The sequence below is a fragment of the Pan paniscus genome, chromosome 2 (genome assembly GCF_029289425.2).
Source record: "Pan paniscus chromosome 2, NHGRI_mPanPan1-v2.0_pri, whole genome shotgun sequence".
NCBI classification, from domain to species: domain Eukaryota; kingdom Metazoa; phylum Chordata; class Mammalia; order Primates; family Hominidae; genus Pan; species Pan paniscus.
The window spans coordinates 195,573,315-195,596,819 of record NC_085926.1 but is presented as its reverse complement, the minus strand read 5'-3'; the positions used below and the strand labels follow the sequence as shown (position 1 = coordinate 195,596,819).

Genomic DNA, 23,505 nt, shown 5'->3' with positions numbered 1-23,505 from the left:
GTTTCTGTGTCCAGCTCCGTTATTGCAGAGCAGGCAAAAACAAGGGCAGATTTGGAGTTGAAAGACAATAAATTGATAGCTGGCATAATAGATAAAAAGGAACGTTGATGAGCTATACTTTCTGACAAGTTTCAAAATTATATCCAATTCAAGGTCAAGGTAATCAGTTCCTTCTCCCCCATCCCTTTTTTAATTACTTTTTTTCTCTTTATAAAACAAGAATACTTTGGGTTCTCCATTTTGAAGTGTTTCCTTTTGAGTCAGCAATTACAGAAAATGTGTTGAAGTTGGATTCCCAGATACGTTGGGTATCACCTTATCTTCTAGAAAGAAAGCAGGATGGAAACCGGCATCAAACTGGCCAGTACATTCTGAAGTTGACTCTTCTTGTGACTCACTTACTTTGTTTAAAAATTTGCATAGTTTGCTGAGATACCAAGGTTTTAACCAGCTCTTCTCTGATCGTTCAATACCAGTGTCTGGACACGCAGCAAATTCTTCTCCTTATAACTTGTCATTGTTTTTGTTGTTACTTGTTTTTATATTTTTAAACTTTTTTCAGTCAGTAATAATGGCCTTATTCTATGAAGTTGGTGCAAAAGTAATGGCAAAAACTGCAATGACTCAACCTAATATCTGATGCATCAGAAGCACCTGAAATCAGTTCTTTTGCAAAACAATACTTGTTTTTGTACAAAAAAATCAATAAAAAGTTTCAGAATTATGTTAAATTCCACTTGGATGCTGAGCGTCTCGGACCTCCTTCTTAAGTGCTCTCACTTGGGACACGTTGAATCCATCCAGATGGGCAGCTCCCCGTCTCTTCACTCCTCAGTTCTCTGGCTTAGCCCTTGGTCTGCTTTTATCCAGATCTTCAGTAGGGTTTCACCCGCATCAACTTAGTTGTCTGCTTGAACCGACCAGAGAGTGATGAGGGCTGCAGTGCAGGCCCAGGACCAGCAGAGCTGCGTGGTCCTTGGCCGGGGTCAGGGGTCATGGCCCCTTTGACGAGTGTGCTTCTCTCCCTCCAGTCTGGGGTCAGAGCCTTGCCTCCGAAGCTGGGTGGCCCCTCCCCACTCTTGGACATATTCATGATTGCCTAGGAAGCCCCTGCATGTACCTCCGACCTCACTTTACCTCTAGTAAAAGGAAGAAACACGTTACAGTGTGACTCAATTGTATTTTCTGAAGAGAGAATGATTTTTTCTCTCAAAGGAAAAAAAAAGGTTTCTTCTCTGTGAGGATAAAGAACTGCTAAATAGTTTTATGAAGGCAATGGTTTCCTTAGAAACCGTGAATTACCACCTGTCTGTTCTTTCTGGCATGTAGTATTTTCTTTAATAGCCTGGCACGAAAATAAGAAAATTGGTTAGCTCCTTATTCAGGGATAGCTAAGATTTTTTTTTTCTTTTGTGTTACTCCCAAACAGGATGGAATTTGAAATAGCTGTTAATTGCTTTTAGCCAATTAATCATTTATTCAGAAAACGTTTTCTGAAAACCTTTATGTACAAAGCACTCTGAGGGCCCCTAGCACAAGGCAAGACTTAGGTACAGCCCAAGGCAGTGTAAGTGTTACCCAAATAAATGTTGCAAACCAAACAGTCTGTGAAGGTCTGGCCTACTGTCACCTCTACTGTGTTTCTTTTCTCTACCAGCACTAACTAGCTAGAAATAAGACAGCTAGCAGTGCACTGGGATCTGGATTTTGTGGCACAGATTCCGCCAGAAAACATGGTATACTTGAACATCTTTGTTGTGAAATAGGCTGTGCTAATTACGAGCAAAAATGTGTGGATGTCTTGTCCTGTGCTCAGAGAACATAGGAAAACCAACAGATTTGACTTCTGTTATCTTACTCATACATGTAGCTTTGAAGACATTAGTTTGTCAACAATGTTATTTGAGTGTATGTTTGTATATGAGCCCTGTGTTAAGTATTTTAGAGCCAAGGGAAGAATAAGACACAATCTTATTTCTTGTTAGGGTGATTTTATAATCTAGTTGTCCAGACAAAAATCTGCATACAGAGGAAACGTGAGGAACAGTAGAGCTGCTCACAGCCCAGTGCACAGAGATGCCATACAAGATTGGTGTCCTTCTGAGTGCTCATGGTAGATTGGTCATTGTGTCAGCTTCATTAGGAAAGAAAGGTCTTTTCACTGGGCAGCGAAGGACGTGAGAGAGAGTATTTATCAGAACAGTCTTGTTTTCATGACCTGGATAGGCTGTGTCTGCCTGGCTTGAACATAACTGCTGTATTTCACATCCCCCCCATCAAAAGTATTTGGGTAGATGAGGCCTCTGAGGTCTCTGGAGGTTCAGCACATCATTATTAGAAATCGTCTTCTAAATCCTTTGTCAGAAATAGGCTACGGAAAGTCTGCCACAGTTTCCTGTATAACTAGCCTCAGAGGTCATGTTGACCATCTTTGTCAAAACGTGTTGGTAACCAGGCATCTCCAGAGAGCTGCAAAGCTGTAGAGAAGTTCCTTTTCCTCCATGAAGCTTTTCTAAGGATACAGAAGACTTCTAACATTCAGGGGTAAAATGGCAACAGTGATGACATGTTAGAGGCAAAACTGCAGACACTTCTAACATTCTGGGTAATGGCAACAGTGGTGAAATATTAGAAGCAAAGTTCCAATTTCACATATATTTCATGAGAACCTCTATGATCCCAGTTATGTGTTAGGCACTAAATGTTTTTTATATATGTATATATATACGTGTGTGTATATATATATATACACATATATGTGTGTGCGTATATATATGTGTATATATATGTATATACGTGTGTATATATATGTATATATGTGTGTGTATATATATATATATGTATGTGTGTGTATATATATATATGTATATATATATAAGCCAGACAGAGTTACTGCCTAAGGGAGCTTACCATTTGAGAAAGGTTAAGATGTGGAGAGTGAGGGAGAGATTTGAGTCCTTTGTTTTGTGTTTGTGCATATGAGGGGTTGTGTCCCTGTGTGCCTTAGGATGCTCGTCTTCTCATTCACTGTTTTACACCAAAGCTGAGTTTGTCTTTCTGCCTGAGTTTGTAACACTTTGACCTTTTCAGTGCTATGCATAATGTTACTAATTCAGCCTGGTTTTGATTTGGATAGAGGCAAATTATAACCTGTGTTTAGAGCTTCACCTGCTTCTTTCTCCTGCATAGAGTGTGGCACCTGGCTGTTACCCTGAGAGCTTAGCTGGGAGCACCTTGTAATAGATTCCAGGTTCCCTTACCCACCCCCTTTCCATTGCGCTCCCCTTATCTCTGGTTTCCATGTAGATGCTGACATCAGAAGGAACACAGCCTCAAGCAGCAAATCCTTCGTTTCCTCCCAGTCCTTGTGAGTACTTTTTTTTACAAAAAAAAAGAAAAGAAAACCTTAGGATATGTAGAGAAACAAACCCAGTTCTTGGTGTATGGCTGGGCAAAGCCATCCAGATGTAAGAGGAGGCGAGGTTAAAGGGAGGGGCTTGCTGATGGTGCCGAGCCCACGGGAAGAAAGCAGAAGCTCTTTGGTCCCACTGGGATGGGCTCTCGTGGAGGCAAAGCTGGAAGTGAGTTATTCCTTCTCTGCTGACTCTCATCATAACCAGAGGCCCCAGAAGGTCTCAAAAGAGAGCAGTGATGATGGTTTTTGGTTATGAAATCAAATTGAACAGATTCCACATCATAGACCCAACCAGGGGAAACAGTAGCTCATTTGGGAGGAAAAATCGCTTTGTAGTCCACAAAGCAATTTTACTCACTTTGTTTTGTAAGCAGGCATTATAATCTCCATTTTGCTGTTAGAGGAGCTGAAGTTCAGAGAAAGGAAGTGACAGAGTCCTTCATTAGCAGTGCCGTGCAGTGGCAGGAAGTGGGGCTTGAACCGAAGTCTTAGGACCATGAGACTAGTGGACTTTGACTGTCCCATGTGTGAGGGTGATGAACAGGCCGGGGTGCTGTGGGTGTTCTCCCAGCCCAGAAGTTGCTGCGTGGGGGATGAGATCATGAAGGGAAGCCTCGCATCTGCCCATCCTTTCCCTGTGTTCAGCCGTCCTTGATTCTCCCCTTTCCAGCTCCCACTGCTTCCTGCACTCCACGTCTGCTGAGGCGGTGGCCATGGGGCTCCTGAAGCAGTTTGAGGGGATGCAGCTTCCAGCCGCCTCGGAGCTGGAGTGGCTTGTCCCGGAGCATGATGCCCCTCAGAAGGTAGGTCCTTAGCTCTTCTTCCTACCCAGGGGCCATCGTGAGCCTCTGTGACCTTGTTTTCCTTCGTCACATGTCCCTAGTCTGGAATGAGCCTGGGTGTTCCCCCCTTACTCATGGAAGCCATTCATTACAATGTGTCAAGTGATAAATGAACGAGTGAATGCTTGCTCGCCTTGTCAGAGCAGAGATGACGGCGTGTTCGCGGTCCTTATTCACAGGACTGCTCGCCAGACTCAGTCATGTTTGGTTTGTGACCACCTCGGAGACACTACGCAAAAGTGAATCGCTTGGATTCTTTGCTCTGCAGTTGTCTTTAAGGCATGAAACACACTGGCACAGCAAGGGTCCTGGGATGGGTGCAGGGACAGCATGAGCCGTGGGGCCACTGCCCTGGTAGGCTGTTTCTGTTTGCTTCTTGGAACCCACGGCCCTCACTTGTAGTACCTTGGCGCCTCCTGGTTGTTTCTGAGGTTCCCTGAAGCCCTTATCCTGTGGTGTTCCTGAAATGTCTTTCACTCGTTATGCTCTGTCATGGCCAAAAGGGTCCTGCATTTGTGTTTCCCAAGCCCGTCCGTGTGAACTTACCCCAACTGTGCTTTTCTCCTGCAGCTCCTGCCCATTCCTGACTCACTGCCCATCTCACCGGATGACGGGCAGCACGCTGACATCTACAAGCTGCGGATTCGTGTTCGTGGCAACTTGGAGTGGGCCCCCCCCCGGCCTCAGATAATTTTTAATGTTCATCCAGCCCCAACGTGAGTGGCCAGTGTCTGTGCCCTTTGGAGCACAGATCCGTCCTCTTTGGATTGTCAGGGTTTTCGTCTCACCCACTTGTCCGTGCCTCCAGCTGTCCTTCCCACACCGTTCTCTTCATCTAAAGGCAGAGGGGGGCGTCGTCCATTTGGTCCTTCGTTTCTTACTCTTAATTCCTGGAGCTAATTGGAAACGAGGCGGGTTTTGTTTTGCTGGCATTCCCAACCTATAGCTTTCCTCCCAGTAGTTGTGTGGGCTTGCTGGTTTTTCTTCTCTTTCTAAGATGGATGGATGCTTTTCTCTCCTGTCATTCTCTCTCCTTTACCACGTCTCATTCCTTATATTTGTACAGAATGTGTGGTTCATTACTGGGCAGAGTCACTGCCTAGACCTAAATCCTATATGGAGTTGGCTCTCCCAATAGGTTCATTTTTGTCCAACTAAAACATAGGTGAATTCCCCTCTCTTCCCATACTTAACTGGAGCTGTATGTATGTGTGCTCACTCCTTCACACCTCCAAGGTCTCACGCAGCTGCTCTGTGCCAATGCCCTGTCCTTACCCTTCCTCAGGAGGAAGATTGCCGTGGCCAAGCAGAATTACCGCTGTGCAGGATGTGGCATCCGGACTGACCCTGGTGAGTGCCTTCCCTTCCACCATGCTGCCTCCAGAGGCTCTGTACCCTCCCCGACACGTAGGGAGAGGTGGCGTGTCAAAGGCAGTAGCAGGAGGTGGCATGGCAGAAGTAGGGAAGGAGAAAGAAAGGTTCGTAGTAGGCAAGAGTGCTGGCAATCGGAGGGAAATGATTTCTGGGAGCACATGGCCAGGACTGTATCCTGTGGAAAGTTGGGTAGTTCCAGCTAGCTGGTAAGGCGGGATCTTACTATCTCCAGCTGGTTTTATTTCCTCAGGGCCTCCAAGGTAGGACATTATCACCCCAGGATCGACTATGTGGATTTCTGCAAGCTTTGGGGAACTCAGACAGAGGTTGCTGGAGGCCATTGGCTGTCCCTCTCTGCCCTTTCAAGGGAACAGCAGAGCCGCCTTCCCAGCTTGTAGATGGGAAAGTTACATCTGGCTTTCTGGCTTTCCGGTTTTTCCAGATTATATCAAGCGACTGCGGTACTGTGAGTACCTGGGCAAGTACTTCTGCCAGTGCTGCCACGAGAATGCCCAGATGGCCATCCCCAGCCGGGTTCTGCGCAAGTGGGACTTCAGCAAGTACTACGTCAGCAACTTCTCCAAGGACCTGCTCATTAAGATCTGGAATGATCCTCTCTTCAACGTGCAGGACATAAACAGTGCCCTCTATAGGAAGGTCAAGCTGCTCAATCAAGTCCGGGTAAGACCTTGGAAAAGGCCACCTTAGAGTCTTGCCCTTCTCCTCCCCTCGTCTCTTCCCCTCATCTCCTCCCCCGTCCCCTCCCCCCATCCCCTCCTCTTGTCCCCTCCCCCATCCCCTCCCCTCGTCTCCTCCCCTTGTCCCCTCCCTTGGTTATATAGGGCTTCCCACAATTACCACACTTCTGGTTATCGCAGCGTCAAAGCTATAACCGTCTCTCCATTCATGCCCTCACTATGTACTTTCTTAATCTCTTCCCATTTCCCAGGTTATCTGTCTAGTTGGAGCCTCAAACGTGGCAATGGCAGCTAGGAAGCTGTAGATAGCACTCGAGGGCAAAAGCAGAATTTCTTCCTTCACTAAAAACATTAGTGAATGAATGAGGAATCGGGTATCGAGTAAGAAATTGGAATTTCGGAGCACTCCTCTGCCCAGACTGCTTATGTGACTCGGGCAGACAGACCTGGTGGAGGGGCCTTCCCTGACTAGAGGGCACTCTGAAGCCAGTTGTCAGAGCGAGTTAGAGCAAGTTAGAGCATAGGACAGTCTGAAGCCAGTTGTCAGTTAGAGCGTAGGACAGTCTGAAGCCAGTTGTCAGTTAGAGCGTAGGACAGTCTGAAGCCAGTTGTCAGTTAGAGCGTAGGACAGTCTGAAGCCAGTTGTCGAGTTAGAGCGTAGGACAGTCTGAAGCCAGTTGTCAGTTACAGCGTAGGACAGTCTGGAGCCAGTTGTCAGTTAGAGCATAGGACAGTCTGAAGCCAGTTGTCAGTTAGAGCATAGGACAGTCTGAAGCCAGTTGTCGAGTTAGAGCGTAGGACAGTCTGAAGCCAGTTGTCAGAGCGTAGGACAGTCTGAAGCCAGTTGTTAGAGCGTAGGACAGTCTGAAGCCAGTTGTCAGAGCGTAGGACAGTCTGAAGCCAGTTGTTAGAGCGTAGGACAGTCTGAAGCCAGTTGATGAGTTAGAGCATAGGACAGTCTGAAGCCAGTTGTCGGAGCGTAGGACAGTCTGAAGCCAGTTGTCGGAGCGTAGGACAGTCTGAAGCCAGTTGTCGGAGCGTAGGACAGTCTGAAGCCAGTTGTCAGTTAGAGCGTAGGACAGTCTGAAGCCAGTTGTCAGAGCGTAGGACAGTCTGAAGCCAGTTGTTAGAGCGTAGGACAGTCTGAAGCCAGTTGTCAGAGCGTAGAACAGTCTGAAGCCAGTTGTTAGAGCGTAGGACAGTCTGAAGCCAGTTGTCAGAGCATAGGACAGTCTAAAGCCAGTTGTCAGTTAGAGCATGGGACAGTCTGAAGCCAGCTGTCAGTCAGAGTGTGGGACAGTCTGAAGCCAGTTGTCAGTTAGAGCATAGGACAGTCTAAAGCCAGTTGTCAGTTAGAGCGTAGGACAGTCTGAAGCCAGTTGTCAGTTAGAGCATAGGATAGTCTGAAGCCAGTTGTTGAGTTAGAGCGTGGGACAGTCTGAAGCCAGTTGTCAGAGCATAGGACAGTCTGGAGCCAGTTGTCAGTTAGAGCATAGGACACTCTGGAGCCAGTTGTCAGTCAGAGTGTGGGACAGTCTGAAGTCAGGTGTCGAGTTAGAGCATAGGACAGTCTGAAGCCAGTTGTCAGTTAGAGCGTAGGACAGTCTGAAGCTAGCTGTCAGTCAGAATGTGGGACAGTCTGAAGCCAGGTGTCGAGTTAGAGCGTAGGACAGTCTGAAGCCAGTTGTCAGAGCATAGGACAGTCTGAAGCCAGTTGTCAGTTAGAGCGCAGGACAGTCTGAAGCCAGTTGTCAGTTAGAGCATAGGACAGTCTGAAGCCAGTTGTCGAGTTAGAGGGTGGGACAGTCTGAAGCCAGTTGTCAGAGCGTAGGACAGTCTGAAGCCAGTTGTTAGAGCATAGGACAGTCTGAAGCCAGTTGTCAGAGCGTAGGACAGTCTGAAGCCAGTTGTTAGAGCGTAGGACAGTCTGAAGCCAGTTGTTAGAGCGTAGGACAGTCTGAAGCCAGTTGTCAGAGCGTAGGACAGTCTGAAGCCTGTTGTCAGTTAGAGCGTAGGACAGTCTGAAGCCAGTTGTCAGTTAGAGCGTAGGACAGTCTGCTCTGGGTGCAGCATGCAAGGCTTCTAGAACCCCAGGGTTTAAAGGCCCTGGGCTTCCCACACTGGATTCCTCTTCTCACATCTCCCTCCCACTCCTGCCCCCCTCTCTTTCTTTTCAGCTGCTGCGGGTCCAGCTGTGTCACATGAAGAACATGTTCAAGACTTGCCGACTGGCCAAGGAGTAAGTCCTTTTGGAGCTAGAGCCCTCTGGCCACGTTGCTGTCTCCGAAAGGGACACATCCCAGCGCTTGGCTCTTGTTATGTAACGAAGGAGAGTAGAGAGATTTTGCAGAACTGTAAAGTGGTAAACAGGAGGCCACAGCAGTAACTGTATCTGTGTCCTTCTCTCTGGAAGGGGATCTGTGGTCATTCCATCCAGGACAGGCCACCTCTCTTCGCAGGCTGGGTCTCACATGGGCCACTCTGCAGGAGCCTATAAATCAGTCACTCCTGCCATCCAGACACCTAGCAGCGTGGAACGGCTGCGGCGGCCTGGAACCCTGGGCTGGCTGATGGGTGCCCACCCTCATTACTTTCTGCAGTTTCTGGATAGGGATCCTTCTACTACGATGTGGCACATGCACTGTTCGTTCCCTCCCCTGCCTCCTGTCACTCCCTGTAGGCTTCTGGATGCCTTCGACACAGTCCCAGGTCATCATTCCCTCCCCTGCCTCCTGTCACCCCCTGTAGGCTTCTGGATGCCTTTGACACAGTCCCAGGTCATCGTTCCCTCCCCTGCCTCCTGTCACCCCCTGTAGGCTTCTGGATGCCTTCGACACAGTCCCAGGTCATCGTTCCCTCCCCTGCCTCCTGTCACTCCCTGTAGGCTTCTGGATGCCTTCGACACAGTCCCAGGTCATCATTCCCTCCCCTGCCTCCTGTCACTCCCTGTAGGCTTCTGGATGCCTTCGACACAGTCCCAGGCCATCATTCCCTCCCCTGCCTCCTGTCACTCCCTGTAGGCTTCTGGATGCCTTTGACACAGTCCCAGGCCATCATTCCCTCCCCTGCCTCCTGTCACTCCCTGTAGGCTTCTGGATGCCTTCGACACAGTCCCAGGCCATCATTCCCTCCCCTGCCTCCTGTCACTCCCTGTAGGCTTCTGGATGCCTTCGACACAGTCCCAGGCCATCATTCCCTCCCCTGCCTCCTGTCACCCCCTGTAGGCTTCTGGATGCCTTTGACACAGTCCCAGGCCATCATTCCCTCCCCTGCCTCCTGTCACTCCCTGTAGGCTTCTGGATGCCTTTGACACAGTCCCAGGTCATCATTCCCTCTCCTGCCTCCTGTCACTCCCTGTAGGCTTCTGGATGCCTTTGACACAGTCCCAGGCCATCATTCCCTCCCCTGCCTCCTGTCACTCCCTGTAGGCTTCTGGATGCCTTCGACACAGTCCCAGGCCACCTGACAGAGGATCTCCATCTGTACTCACTGAATGACCTGACTGCGACCAGGAAGGGGGAGCTGGGGCCCCGGCTTGCTGAGCTCACCAGGGCAGGGGCTGCCCATGTGGAGAGATGCATGGTGAGAAAGTCTCACTGTAGCATGCAGCTGAGCCCTTGCTTTTAGGGATACAGGGAGGGTGGTGGACCTGGGGTTCTTGCCACTTAGCTTGAGGAAGTTGAAGTGGCTAGTCAGCACTGGGAGAGGAACTGGAAAGGGCTGCTGTTCCTTAGCCTGGAGAGCAGCCAAATCGTCCCGATCTAAAGAACCTTGAGTGAGGGGAGGAGCTGGTGCTGGCTGCGGTCCTGGGTAGCTCCGGGCAAGACCGAGTAGACTTTCACTCAGGAAGTGTTGGCCAGGCGCGGTGGCTCAGGCCTCTCATCCCAGCAGTTTGGGAGGCCGAGGTGGGCGGGTCACCTGAGGTCAGGAGTTCAAGACCAGCCTGACGAACATGATGAAACCCCATCTCTACTAAAATACAGAAATTAGCCGGGCATGATGGCGGGTGCCTGTAATCCCAGCTACTCGGGAGGCTGAGGCAGGGGAATTGCTTGAATCCAGGAGGCGGAGGTTGCAGTGAGCCGAGATCATGCCACTGCACTCCAGCCTGAGCGACAAGAGTGGAAAAAAAAAAGGCAGTTGTCATGATGTGAGAGGAGAGCTCTGGACTGGAATCTGGAGAGGGAGTCTACCCTCGGCCGTCATTTGTTGTTCTCAGTCATTATGACCAAAATAAATACTTTGTCCCCTCTGAGGCCTCAATTTTCTTGGCTCTAAGATGAAGAGAATAATTTACTTTCTTCTCAGTATTTTTGAGGGTTGATGGGGTAATTTGTATGACAGCGTTTTGTATACTTTATGTATTCCTCAAACGCACGTCGTTATTGTCGTCATCTACTCAACATGTTGAAAATGCAGACATTACACTTTTAGAACTTCCTGTCTTAGCCTATGCCCAGTTTATGTTCCTGTGACCGTCCCAGAATTCGAGCTGGGCACAGGTAGGAAACCCTGTGTGTCTGGGAGGAACTGGAAATCCTTCACTACAACCTGACTCCAGGCTTGGAGCTGTGTTTCAGGAACAGCCTCGTCTCCACATTTTATCTTAATTGCTTGTGGTTCCTATTCTGAAATAAAATCATGACCCAGATGGGACTGTCGGCTTAGGAAGCCCTTTGTGGCCATTTCCTCCTCCTCTCTTCATGGAGAGCCGCGCTGGGAGTCGGAGCTTCTCCGGCTGGTGCCTGTCTGATCTCCTGCCTACAGCTTTGTCTAACGCTGCCCGGCCCTGGCCCTAGTTTAGCTTTCATGCTTCTGAGTCCAGCCCAGGCCTCCTCCCTGTGGGCAGCAGAACCCTGTAGACCACTCCCCTCCTTGGTGTTCACCCTCCCGTGCCAGTTCCTGATGTGCCACTCCTCATTTTGCCATCTGTGTTTTTCCTCCCCAGCTCTGCCAAGCCAAAGGCTTCATCTGTGAATTCTGTCAGAATGAGGATGACGTCATCTTTCCCTTTGAGCTCCATAAGTGCCGGACCTGTGAAGGTGAGGGCAGGTGCAGGCATCGGGCAAGTGAGCCTGAACACAGGGCTCCTTGATTCCCCGGAGCCACCCCTGTTAGCAAGAGTTCGGTGCCACTCAGCACCTCGCGGGGCCTCCCCAGGGGACACCACGCCTTGGTGGCGAGAAGGGTCTGTGGCAGCAACTGACCTCTAGCTGGAGATAATACAAATTGTTTTCTTCTCTCCCCCACCTTCCCAACCTGAGTAGAGTGTAAAGCGTGTTACCATAAAGCCTGCTTCAAGTCTGGAAGCTGTCCGCGCTGCGAGCGGCTGCAGGCCCGGCGGGAGGCACTGGCCAGGCAGAGCCTGGAATCTTACCTGTCAGACTACGAGGAGGAGCCCGCGGAAGCGCTGGCCCTGGAAGCCGCCGTCCTGGAGGCCACCTGAAGAAAGCACGTGCAGCCCTCCCTCCGGGCCGGGTCACACCTGTTGCAGAACTGAGCCACTCTTTGAAGGACTCGCCTCACCTGGGGCTTCTTTTTTTTTTTTTACTGACTTGTCTGACGTCTGTGTGCAGTCAGCCGTCGGCAGGTTGATGGGTCCAGAGTCTGTGGTGACAGATAATTTGTAAACACCAGGTGTTTTCATCAGAACTGACATGCGGGTCCTTCAGTGAAGCTTCTAGTGCCTCTGTCAGTGGAAGAGACAGCAAGACCAAGTTCTTCCAGCGTCTGTGGCCTTCTCCTCTAGGTTTCACCTGCATGTCAGGTATCATTTCCAATTTTCCTTTGTTTCAGTTCTGGAGCTTCTGAGCCAGGCCTTTCTCAACCACCTCTCCTCCTGCTGCTGAAACGGGGATGGCGTTTTCCCTCTCCCTGTCCTGGACTGGGGTCAGACTGTGCCCCGAGGAGAAGCAGCAGAGAATAGGACTACATCATGGGCATTTCGTCCACTTATTTGGGTATTTTGGGGGCCACAGAACAATCATGACTATCCTGGACTCCTCAGAGACCTCAGAGGCAGCTGTGAATGTCCCTGTGTTGCTGGGATTTCCTGTTTGAAATATTTGAAGCATAGATGATGCCACAGGCTGACTTTCTTCATCTACCCTGGTGATCTTGAAGCAAAGAACAGAACTGATGCTTAGGCCAGGCTCACCTGTAGCCTTACGCCGCAAGCATACGTGAGGCGACAGCTCTGTCGCTGAAGGAGCGCTTACTCGGAGGAGCGGTCGGCCCCCTCTTGGTGTTAAGGTCTCTTAGTTAACCTGGCTTTTTGGTGCAGGTGTGATCTTTGAAGCTCAGGCAGGTCCCTGATGCCATCCTAAGGTGAGGACAGGAACCTCACCCACCATCTTCTTAGCGTGTCCCTGATGACTCTGTCCTCTGTTAGATGGTCATTGTGCTTCTGAGTAAAAGTACAACCCGACTCCATTCTCTCCCCTTCCTGCAGCAGAGCTGGGTCCTTCCCTGGTGGCCGAGTCTCTCTTGCCTTAGCTTCTTTGGTCAAAGTTGGAGAAAAGCTTCCTGCTATTAGTGCTGTTACAGAACTTGACGGTTTGTGGATGTGAGTGTGAATGTCCCTGTGTTCTTGGGGTAACAAGAGCCTTTATGCCAATTATGCACTTAACTCTGTGTAGCCTGGTAATGTTTATCTGTTCATTTGATAATGCTGATTTTAGTGTGCTGCCCCCCTCCCCCCATTAATGTGTGTGTTGACAGCGAAGTCCTTTTGATAATGCTGATTTTGGTGTGCTGCCTCCCCCTCCCTCCCCCCGTTAATGTGTGTTGATGGTGAAGTCCTTTTGATAATGCTGATTTTGGTGTGCTGCCTCCCCTCTCCCCCCCGTTAATGTGTGTTGATGGTGAAGTCCTTTTGATAATGCTGATTTTGGTGTGCTGCCTCCCCTCTCCCCCCCCGTTAATGTGCGTGTTGACGGTGAAGTCCTTGGGTGGGGCCATGTGTGTGTTTGTGATGTTCCTTAAGTTGATGCAGCTTCTAACCTCTGTGAAAACACTGGTCAGGGTGGCTTCTCCAAGAGCTGGCAGCTCTGTGAACTAAAGCTTGCATCATTTTTGTTCTGGGATTGAATTCTGCCCATGGGCTTGTCTTCTCATAGTTGCTTGCTGGTAGGAAAGAAATGGGCGTGGGTGCTGCCCCGGAAGCTGAACGGAAAGTTGCCTGTGGTTGGTGGAAGCTGATGAGAGCTTGAGCTGGCGGTAAGAAGGAGTCTCCCAGGGAAGTGGGAGAGGCATTAAGGTGATGGCCAGGGCTGAGGCTCCACCAGCGTGAGAGGGAACATGTGGGAACTGGCCCCTGCCCTTGATTCCTCTGCCTCAAAGTTGGGATCTGAAAGCCATGTAGGGCTAGAAGACCCTGAGGCTGTTCTTCCTTCTGTTCATAGTGAGACTCAAAAAGCCAAGTCCCAGAAGTTCTGAAGCGCTGTGACTAGAAGTGCCCAGGTCCTTCAGGGAGCTTTAAGAATGACCCCACAGAACTCAAGTTTAACTAGGGGTTAGGTCCCAGATTCAGACCCAGGAGTTTATAAAAGTCTCATAGGCTCCTCACTTGTCACTTATTTTTCCCCAGCTCCCTCAACCGCACCCCATCCCTTTAGATCGTGCGTCTGTTTTAGTGACTCTGACACGATGCCGTCATCACCGTCCAAATACCCAGTTATTTATTCAAGAGGGGGGAAGTGGGTAGAGGATGGGATATTTTGGAAGCACTTTGCAACTTACCACTATCTGAAAATTCCCTGCTGTTGCGGGGAGAAGCTTTGAATGCACTGAAGAGAATTCCTTCTAAATGAAGGCAGGTGATAGTGTTCTTTCTGTAAGTAAAGGGAAAGAAAAAAAACATAGTTTGCTTACCAGGTGGAGACAAGATTCAAGACATAGCAGAAGAGTGGAAGACAAATATTTTCCACTTAAATGAGGCTGTTTTTGACGTTCTCTGCCAAGGATTTAGAGCTTTCGTTGAATTAACATAAAAGGAGTGCGAGTCTTAGTAGAGATGTCCCGTGTGTGCAGCCTGTGCTCTGAACTGCGTTTCCACCTGCCGTGGTGCTTGTGCAGCCTGGCAGTTCATTGTCATCTTTAATAAACTAAGGAAATAAAATTCTGTCTTTTGTCAGCCTGCCTTGACTGTCAAGAAATGGTATGTGTCCACTGTAAAGCAGGTATATCTGAACAACATTGAGAAGGTTTCTGTGTTATAATGTAAAGCAAACTGGACCACACACATCAAGGAAAGTGAGGTGGAGTGGCCGTGTCTCTAACTTGCCATGAGACCTCGAGCGAACCACTTCACTTCTCTGGGTTTCTGGTGCATGGGACATGTGCCCCATGCCCATACCCTTGGTGTAACTGTCACTTAAAATGAGGTGTCTTTCTCTCCGCAACATCTGACTTGCCTTAGATGCTTCAGTTCCCACTTCTGTGAGCAGCTAGCATCTTTCCCTTCTGCTCCTGGCCCACTGGAGCTCCAGCTCTACGCTGCAACTCTCTCAACATTTCCCCTTAAATGTCCACTTGTCATCTCCAACCAGTGTGTCTAAAACCAGCATCAATACCGTCTTTCTCATGTCACCTCCAACCAGTGTGTCTAAAACCAGCATAAATACCATATTTCCCGTGTCATCTTCTACCAGTGTGTCTAAAACCAGCATAAATACCATATTTCCCATGTCATCTCCAACCAGTGTGTCTAAAACCAGCATAAATACCGTATTTCCCTTGTCATCTCCAACCAGTGTGTCTAAAACCAGCATAAATACCGTATTTCCCTTGTCATCTCCAACCAGTGTGTCTAAAACCAGCATAAATACCGTATTTCCCATGTATCTCCAACCAGTGTGTCTAAAACCAGCATAAATACCATATTTCCCTTGTCATCTTCAACCAGCGTGTCTAAAACCAGCATAAATACCGTATTTCCCTTGTCCTCTCCAACCAGTGTGTCTGAAACCAGCATAAATACCATATTTCCCGTGTCATCTCCAACCAGTGTGTCTAAAACCAGCATAAATACCGTATTTCCCATGTATCTCCAACCAGCGTGTCTAAAACCAGCATAAATTCCGTATTTCCCAAAACCTAACCATTAGTCACCCAGGTTTGAAAATTAATTGTCTTCAACTTCCTCTGTAAGTGGCACACTGAGCTCATCAGGCATCGTCTCCTTCCTACTCCCTGTCATCAAGTTCTGTCGATGTTTTCCTCTAAAATAAATCTCTCATTACTTTTCTGCCACTAGCACACAAATTCAGGTGTTCTTGATCATACATTATTTTCCTCCCTGCTCCTCAGTGGAACAATGATTAGAAGCACTTCGTGGGATGAGGAGCCGGGCGCGGTGGCTCACGACTGTCATCCAGTACTTTGAGAGACCGAGGCAGGGGGATCACCTGAGGTCAGGAATTCAAGACCAGCCTGGCTAACATCACAAAACCTCATCTCTACAAAAATATAAAAATTAGCCAGGCATGGTGGCATGTGCTTGTAATCCCAGCTACTCGGGAGGCTGAATCATGAGAATCACTTGAACCTGGAAGGCGAGGGCTGCAGTGAGCCCAGCTTGCTCCATTGCACTCCAGCCTGGATGAAGAGTGAGACCCTGTCTCAAAAAAACAAAACAAAACAAAAAAAGCACCAGCACACTGTGGCATGAGGGGCGGGATTGTGACCCCCTCTACCTCCCCTCTTAGTGCTCACCAAGTCTCTGCAGTAGTGAGCGTGTCCTCATCTCCTGTCTTCTTCCTCAGCTACTTTGTCTGCAACTGCTCCTGTTGTGTTTGTCCAGCAGTCATCATCAGAGGACACACATCCCAAATGTCCTTCAGTCACTTTATTATTAAACTGCCAGCTCTTTCCTTGCCAGGGACTAAACCAGGAGATAAGATGATATTTATATGCTGTAAACACACCCTACATATTTAAAAATCTTCATATTTACAATTTAAACTGAGAGGAGAATGAAAAAGCCGTGTGAAAGACTGCTGAAGTTGATAAAATGTTCAAATGTTTTTCAACTAGAGATAGGAAAATAGCTTACAGTACAAAACCTTCACTTTGTTCTAAGGCCCTTTTGTTCATTGTTACAAACTGGTGTAGTTCACAGAAAGCCAAAGCTTGATTTCCAGTAAGTTCCCAAACTTCTGTTCTCAACATTTAACTTAGATTTTAGATGATCATATTCCAAAATTGGAAAGACTGTGGAAGAGGAAAACAAGGACCATTGATTCACAATGGCAGCCCAGCATTTATTTATTCATTCAATCATCCGTCAATCCCAAACATCTATAGATGCTTCCGTGTTCCAGACACCATGCCAGAGCTGAGAGTACAAAGAATCACAGAATATTGTTTAAAGATGTTTACTGCAGCATAATTTATGAAAGTAAAAAGTTAATGGAAAATAAAAAAATTGATGCAACCATCAAAATGACAGTTATAAAAATTATGATAGTGAGCCGCACACAGTGGCTCACGCCTGTAATCCCAGCACTTTGGGAGGCCGAGGCGGGCGGATCACGAGGTCAAGAGATTGGGACCATCCTGGCCAACATGGTGAAACCTTGTCTCTACTAAAAATACAAAAGCTAGTTGGGCATGGTGGCGGGCGCCTGTAATCCCAGCTACTCAGGAGGTTGAGACAGAAGAATTGCTTGAACCCGGGTGGCGGAGGTTGCAGTGAGCCGAGATCACGCCACTGCACTCCACCCTGGGCGACAGAGTGGGACTCTGTCTCAAACAAAAAAATAAATTATGATAGTAACACGGGGGAAAAGTCTTGTAACACAATGTTATGTGAGAAGAAGTTAGAAAAAGTGTATGTCAAATATATATTTATTAGTCCATACTTACATAAATAAATGACCAAATAAATAAATTCTCACAGAAGAATTCTAAACAAAATACGTAAATTCTCCCAGGAGGTGGAGTTTAATTCCTTCTCCCATTGAGGGCGGACTGGAATTAGTGATTCACTTTTTTAAATAAAAGGATATAGAAAGAGGAAAATAGCAACTTTACAGTAGAGAGAGCTAACACGACCTTAACCAAGTAATCAACGTTAACATCTCCAAAGATGTCATTGGATGTCATGTACCTACTAATACAATGAAAGGGGTGCATCTTCCCTGACATTCTTCCAGAAACCCATAACCTCAGTCTAATCATGAGAAAAACAACAAACAACATAAACACAGGAGCAAAATTCGAGGAACTTTCTACAAAACACGTGACCATACTCAAAATTGCCAAGGTCTCGAAAACAAGGAAAGAGAGATGCCGTCACGGACGAGAGGAGACTAAGCAGATAGGATGACTGAATGCCACGTGGGATCCCGGGTGGGATTCCGAAATGGAGAAAGGATATTACTGAAAAAACTGGCAAAATCTGAATACAATTTGGAGTTTAGTTAAAAGTAACGTACCAGTGTTGGTTCCTTAGTTTTGGGAAATGTCCAGTACTACAGTAATGTAAGATGGTAACGTTAGGGAGAGCTGAAATCGGGTGAGGGCTGTGTGACAAATTTGTACTGTCTTTGCAACTTTACTGCGGATCTAAAATTATTCCAGATTAAGAAGTTTACCTATATAAAAAGCATATGTACATCATAATTACAGTTATGCAAAAATATGGTGAGAAAAAATACGTAAGGAAAACATACGTAAAAATTAGTGTGGTTCTGTTAGAATGGTGGCATTGTGGAGTATTTTTTCCTCTTATCTGCTTACTGAATTAGCTGTAAATGAGTCATTTTCCATAAATTAAAGAGTTAATTTTAGAGGCGTTTTGAGAAAAAAATTCTTTTCCTTGAAATACAGAGGGAATGTACAAAAGTATATCTGTATTGAAGGGTAGTCAAGATAAAGGCTGCTTTAAAATACCCCTGAGACATCCTTCTGCACAAGATAAGCTGGCCCGTGTTGACCCAGAAAATACCCCTTGCTCCTCCCTTTCTGATCCCCTCAGCCTCACCCCAGTTCTGCTGCAAATGGGTGCCTCTGTCAGCCCCACTGCCCTGACAGCACACAGGGAGAAGGCACCTAAGAATTTCTATAAACCCTGAAAATCCAGGCTTCGCGACCTTGGTTTTCGTCCCTGATTTGTAGGGTTCTCAGCATTACCTTAGTCCTGGAGGAACTGTGGCTTCCAAGGTAGGCTCATACTCATCAGGGTCTCCGGGAAGGCTGGGGCAGGAGTAAGAGTAGGAGGCAGAGGGCTCATAGGACTCAGGAAAAGCCTTCTTGAAGGTCAGGTTTTAGAGTGGAAGGTTCAGCCAATGGCCACCTGAACACTTTTGCAGAAGGTTCCCAGACTGTAACTATTCCAAACACTACAAACAGCACTAATGGACTGGCCTGCAGCTCTCGCCATAAGCACCTGTAAGCAGAGTCACTCCTTCAGTAGCATGTACTGGCCATGGCCACCCTTCTTCAAACCCAAGTACAAGTAAAGTCTTACAACCGAAAAGGCAGAGGTGACCAGCCAAACAGAAATATTTACCTAGCCTGCATTCTTTCCACAATGTGCCCAGTCAACTCACGAGTCTCAGAGAACAGAGTAAGCCCCCTCTTTACTCCTTAGATAACATTTTTCCCCAGAAACACTTTATCAGAAACTTTTCTTTTTTTGAAACGCAGTCTTGCTCTGTCACCCAGGCTGGAGTACAGTGGAGCAATCTTGGCTCACTGCAGCCTCCGCCTCCTGGGTTCAAGCGATTCTCGTGCCTCACCTTCCTGAGTAGCTGGGACCACAGGTGCACGCCATCACACCCGGCTAATTTTTGTATTTTTAGTAGAGACGGGATTTCACCATGTTGGCCAGGATGGTCTCGAACTCCTGACCTCAGGTGATCTGCCCACCTCAGCCTCCCAAAGTGCTGGGATTACAGGTGTGAGCCGCTTGTCTGGCCAACAGTTGTTTTTTTAAAACCTATCACCAAGGGTTGGGCATATGGATCAAGCTGGATTGTCTGAATTCATTCCCTAGAATTTGGACCTTGAGGAAATAAGACAATGAGTGAAAAGATGGGCTGGCACTTGCTTCCAGCTTGGTGATGAGACTGCCACTCCCACCTCCTGGACCCTGGGTGTGTGGCCTGGCCTGGGGGAGGTGCTGGGGGGTGTTGAGGCCTGGCCTGGGGGAGGTGCTGGGGGGTGTTGAGGCCTGGCCTGGCCTGGGGGAGGTGCTGGGGGGTGTTGAGGCCTGGCCTGGGGGAGGTGCTGGGGGGTGTTGAGGCCTGGCCTGGCCTGGGGGAGGTGCTGGGGGGTGTTGAGGCCTGGCCTGGCCTGGGGGAGGTGCTGGGGGGTGTTGAGGCCTGGCCTGGCCTGGGGGAGGTGCTGGGGGGTGTTGAGGCCTGGCCTGGGGGAGGTGCTGGGGAGTGTTGAGGCCTGGCCTGGCCTGGCCTGGGGGAGGTGCTGGGGGGTTTGAGGCCTGGCCTGGCCTGGGGGAGGTGCTGGGGGGTGTTGAGGCCTGGCCTGGCCTGGGGGAGGTGCTGGGGGGTGTTGAGGCCTGGCCTGGGGAAGGTGCTTGGGGGCGTTGAGGCCTGGCCTGGACTGGGGAAGGTGCTTGGGGGCGTTGAGGCCTGGCCTGGCCTGGGGAAGGTGCTTGGGGGTGTTGAGGCCTGGCCTGGCCTGGCCTGGGGGAGGTGCTGGGGAGTGTTGAGGCCTGGCCTGGCCTGGCCTGGGGGAGGTGCTGGGGGGTGTTGAGGCCTGGCCTGGCCTGGGGGAGGTGCTGGGGGGTGTTGAGGCCTGGCCTGGGGAAGGTGCTGGGGAGTGTTGAGGCCTGGCCTGGGGAAGGTGCTGGGGGGTGTTGAGGCCTGGCCTGGCCTGGGGAAGGTGCTTGCACAGGGTGACATCATTTCAGGGAGTAGTTGCCTCTGTCCCTGGCCAGTCTCCAGTCTCCAGCTTCATACCCTCCCGCTGGAGGGCAGAGACGATGGGGGTGTCCCTGTGTATGCTTAAGTGCAATGGCATTTTAAGAAAACTATTAGCAATTTTATGAAACTAAATTGCTGCTGTTTTATTAGCAGCCACAGTCAGCAAGGCCCTGGCTGGGTGCTTGCTCCGTGAAGCTGTATACGTGTGACTGCCTCAGCAGCGCTGGCTGCTCCTGCTCTTGAATCTAAAAAGCAGCTGGACAAAATGTTCACGTTTTCGCTCAAAACCAAACAAACAGAAAAACTCAATTAGCTTGTTTGTGTGGGCTGAAGCACCTCTGTTTACCCGCCCCCCGCAGTGACCCCCATAGTGTCCCCGGAATGGACGGACTCACGGGCTGTCACATCGCGCACGTCTTCCCCGGAGAAGGGATGTGAATCTTGGTGGGGTGGGGGGCACTACCTGGCCCAGCACAGGGTGCAGGTGGGTGACCCGGGAGACTCTCCCCGCTCCAGACCTGTCATCATGTTGCCATCTGAGGCGGCACTCACAGGTTTGCGGGGCTGCACATCTTTGGGGGCCTCCACTCAGCCTGGCACCGTGTGTGCCCAGCAAGTAGACGACCGCATCCTCGCCAGCACACATGTGCTAGAAACTTCTGTCAGGAAACACCGCTCTTCACAGCCAAGTGTGGAAACTACTGGTTGCATTGCAGAGCCGGGCCCTCCCTCCGGCCTGGCTCCGAGCCGTGCCTGGTGTGGTGGAGGGGTGGAGGCCACCCTCACCGGGCCCTGTGTGCTGCTCTGATGCCGCTGAGGGGGCCGGGGCCTCGGTGTGCCCTCAGCGCGTCCACTGCAGAGGGGAGCCTGCGCCCACGTTTTGGCCCTGTGGGTAAAGGTGGCCTCCCCCTGAGCTTGTAGGGGTGTGGGACACTTCGCGATGCCGCCTGCCATGATTTTACATGAAAAGCCGGGAAAAGGCACTGAGGAGCCACCTGACCCCACAGAAAGCCATTTCCTGGGGTCGCTTGGCCAGAAGTCATTGACACAGCCCTGCCAGCCGGAAGCTGGGGCAGGGACGGGGTCCTGCCTTCTGGGACAGGCTCTGTGTGTGCGTGACCATGTCCCAGAGGTCTCTGCTCAGCCCTGGGGGCGGGTGGGGGTGGGGTTGGAGGGTGGATGGTGGGGGTGGGGCCAAGTTAGCCCGAGCGGTCTGTGAGGTGAGAAGGGCTGGGGTCTCTCCTCCTCTCCTCCGCACCCCACCCCGCCTTGCTCTGAATCTCTCCCTCTCTCTGTCTCTGTCGGTCTCTTTCCCTCTCTACTCCCCACTATGGTGTCTTTGGAGCCCTGGGTAAGGTGTGTGCTGAGTCCGGTCTGGTTTGGGGTAGATGTTCTTTGATCTGTTACCACTCCTGGAGGGAAAGGCCCTGCCCCCCACGCACCCCCGTTCCTGCAGAGCCAGGCCCCGCCAGCAGTCGGTGGGCAGGATGCCCACCAGTTGCCCCCATCTGGCCCAGGGGGACCTTTCCTCTGCTCTCCAGGGACCACTGCAGGTGGTGTGGCCCCTGAGGGGAGCATAAGGGTGCAGTGCCTGACTGGGGACACAGAAGCCCCGTCCATACAGCCTTTTACACAGCACAGCACCCAGCCCTCGGCAGCCCAGAGCAGGAACCAACAGGGTAGGTGCCCAGGGGCCCCAAAGGTCAGAGTTCCTCGCACAGCTGCCAGGGAGCACAGGGACCGCAGCACAGGTTCTTCTGCTCAGCACCGGGACCCCGCTCGCTGCAGCTAAAGAAACAGATACGTCCAAGGGCTCCACGGCCAGGGCCGGGCACCTGGAACAGGGTGGTCCTGGGGCGGCCACATCCACTCCTTCCAGGTGAGTTCCCGGTGACTCTCGGCCTGCAGTCGGCCTTGCTGAATTCTCTTAGGCCACCTGGCTGCCCCCTGCTACGCGTCCAGCTGTTGATCGCCCATTGACCTGTAGAAGACCTGGTCAGCCCCTCTGTCTTCTGTCCCCCACGGAGGCGCCTGCAGGTGCTCCGCGCAGCCCGCCCGGCCCTGCACAGACCCGAGGCGGCACCAGGGGGCGCTGCCGGCCCGAGGACGCGGGCGCGGGGCGGAGGCTGCGGGGCAGGAGCCGCTGTGCGCGTTCAGGCAGCTGCCCGGGACCCCTGGCACCGACCGCAGCCCCCAGAGGCCCCCGGGGGGTTTCCGCCTGAGCCTAAACTGAAGACAGGGCCTGTTTTCAGTCATCCTGACCCAACAGACTCTGCCCGTTAGTTCCCGCGCTGCCCGGCGCCCTAGTACCCAGAGCTGGTGGGGACTCCAGGCCACCAAAGGCAGGGGCGGGGCGGGCGGTTGAAGGAAGATTGGGACACGGAGAAGAGGGACAAGGCCTGGGGCCCGAGGGGTCAGGACGCTCTGCCAGCCTCACCACCCGCAACACCCAGGCACGGACACACGCACACACTCCACACGTGTGAACACGCATGCATGGCTGCACACACGTGCACAGAGAGGCACAGCCCGCAGGAACACAGATGCACGCACACAGGCACAGGCACGCTCCCTCACTCACTCTCTCTCACACACCCCAGGTGCAGACACCCCCACCCAGAGGATGCAGCTTGGATGGAGAAACAGGCTGGGTCACAAAAGCCCCGGGAGGCAACCCCTGCTCTCGGGCATCTTCTCTGGGGAAAGCTTTCCGGAGCCTGATGGAGGAAGACAGAGGAAAGAGACCTGTGTTCCCTGATGCACTGGCCAGCCGCTTCCCGGGGAGGGGGAGGCAGCAGCCAGGTCCAGCCCTCTGGGGAGTCACGCACGATGTGTGGCCCCCACAAGGTGCCCCCCCCAAAAAGAACCTGAGAATGCTGGAGCACGGAGGGCCCAGACGCATGAGAAGCTCAGACCCCTGGACAGGGGACCCCACCCCACACTTGAGGTCACAGGCCATCGGCTGACCTGGCACTCGGAGAGGACCCGGCTCCCAGTCCCCCAGCTAGCTCTTAAAACACGAACGTCAAGTTTTCATCGGGAAACCGGTGCTGCAGGGTGTCTTCCACCACCGGGCTAGCTCTGCCTGGCTGTCGCCCAAATGCCAAGGGCCTGTTTTGGAAAGCATCAACCACAAGTTCCTTGTGAGGCCTCGGCGTGGCCTGCCAGGGTCCCTCTCCTCACGGAGAGACACCCGGCCCAAGCTGGCTCTTCCCCACCACCCAAGCCTCAGCCACGCCCCATCTTCCTCGTGTCCCCCCAGCAAGTCACCAGGCTGGTGGGGACCC

The 23,505-nt window shown here is 50.8% G+C and overlaps 1 protein-coding gene across 8 annotated transcripts in view; it reads left to right on the top strand.

The window, feature by feature from the left end:
• RUBCN (rubicon autophagy regulator) overlaps positions 1 to 14,469 on the top strand; it is an 80,702-nt gene extending 66,233 nt beyond the window's left edge. For 5 of the 8 annotated variants that reach the window (XM_055110821.2, XM_055110819.2, XM_055110820.2 and 2 more), the window contains 9 exons: positions 3,307 to 3,367; positions 4,086 to 4,218; positions 4,828 to 4,973; positions 5,543 to 5,607; positions 6,074 to 6,312; positions 8,507 to 8,568; positions 9,758 to 9,911; positions 11,278 to 11,371; positions 11,597 to 14,469. In XM_055110821.2, coding sequence (XP_054966796.1) covers positions 3,307 to 3,367; positions 4,086 to 4,218; positions 4,828 to 4,973; positions 5,543 to 5,607; positions 6,074 to 6,312; positions 8,507 to 8,568; positions 9,758 to 9,911; positions 11,278 to 11,371; positions 11,597 to 11,775 — 1,133 coding nt within the window. In that variant the 3' untranslated portion in view covers positions 11,776 to 14,469. The remainder of the gene's footprint in view (positions 1 to 3,306; positions 3,368 to 4,085; positions 4,219 to 4,827; positions 4,974 to 5,542; positions 5,608 to 6,073; positions 6,313 to 8,506; positions 8,569 to 9,757; positions 9,912 to 11,277; positions 11,372 to 11,596) is intronic. The other 3 variants (XM_055110822.1, XM_055110824.1, XM_055110823.2) reach the window with 1 other exon arrangement.
• The last annotated feature ends 9,036 nt before the right edge of the window (positions 14,470 to 23,505 follow it).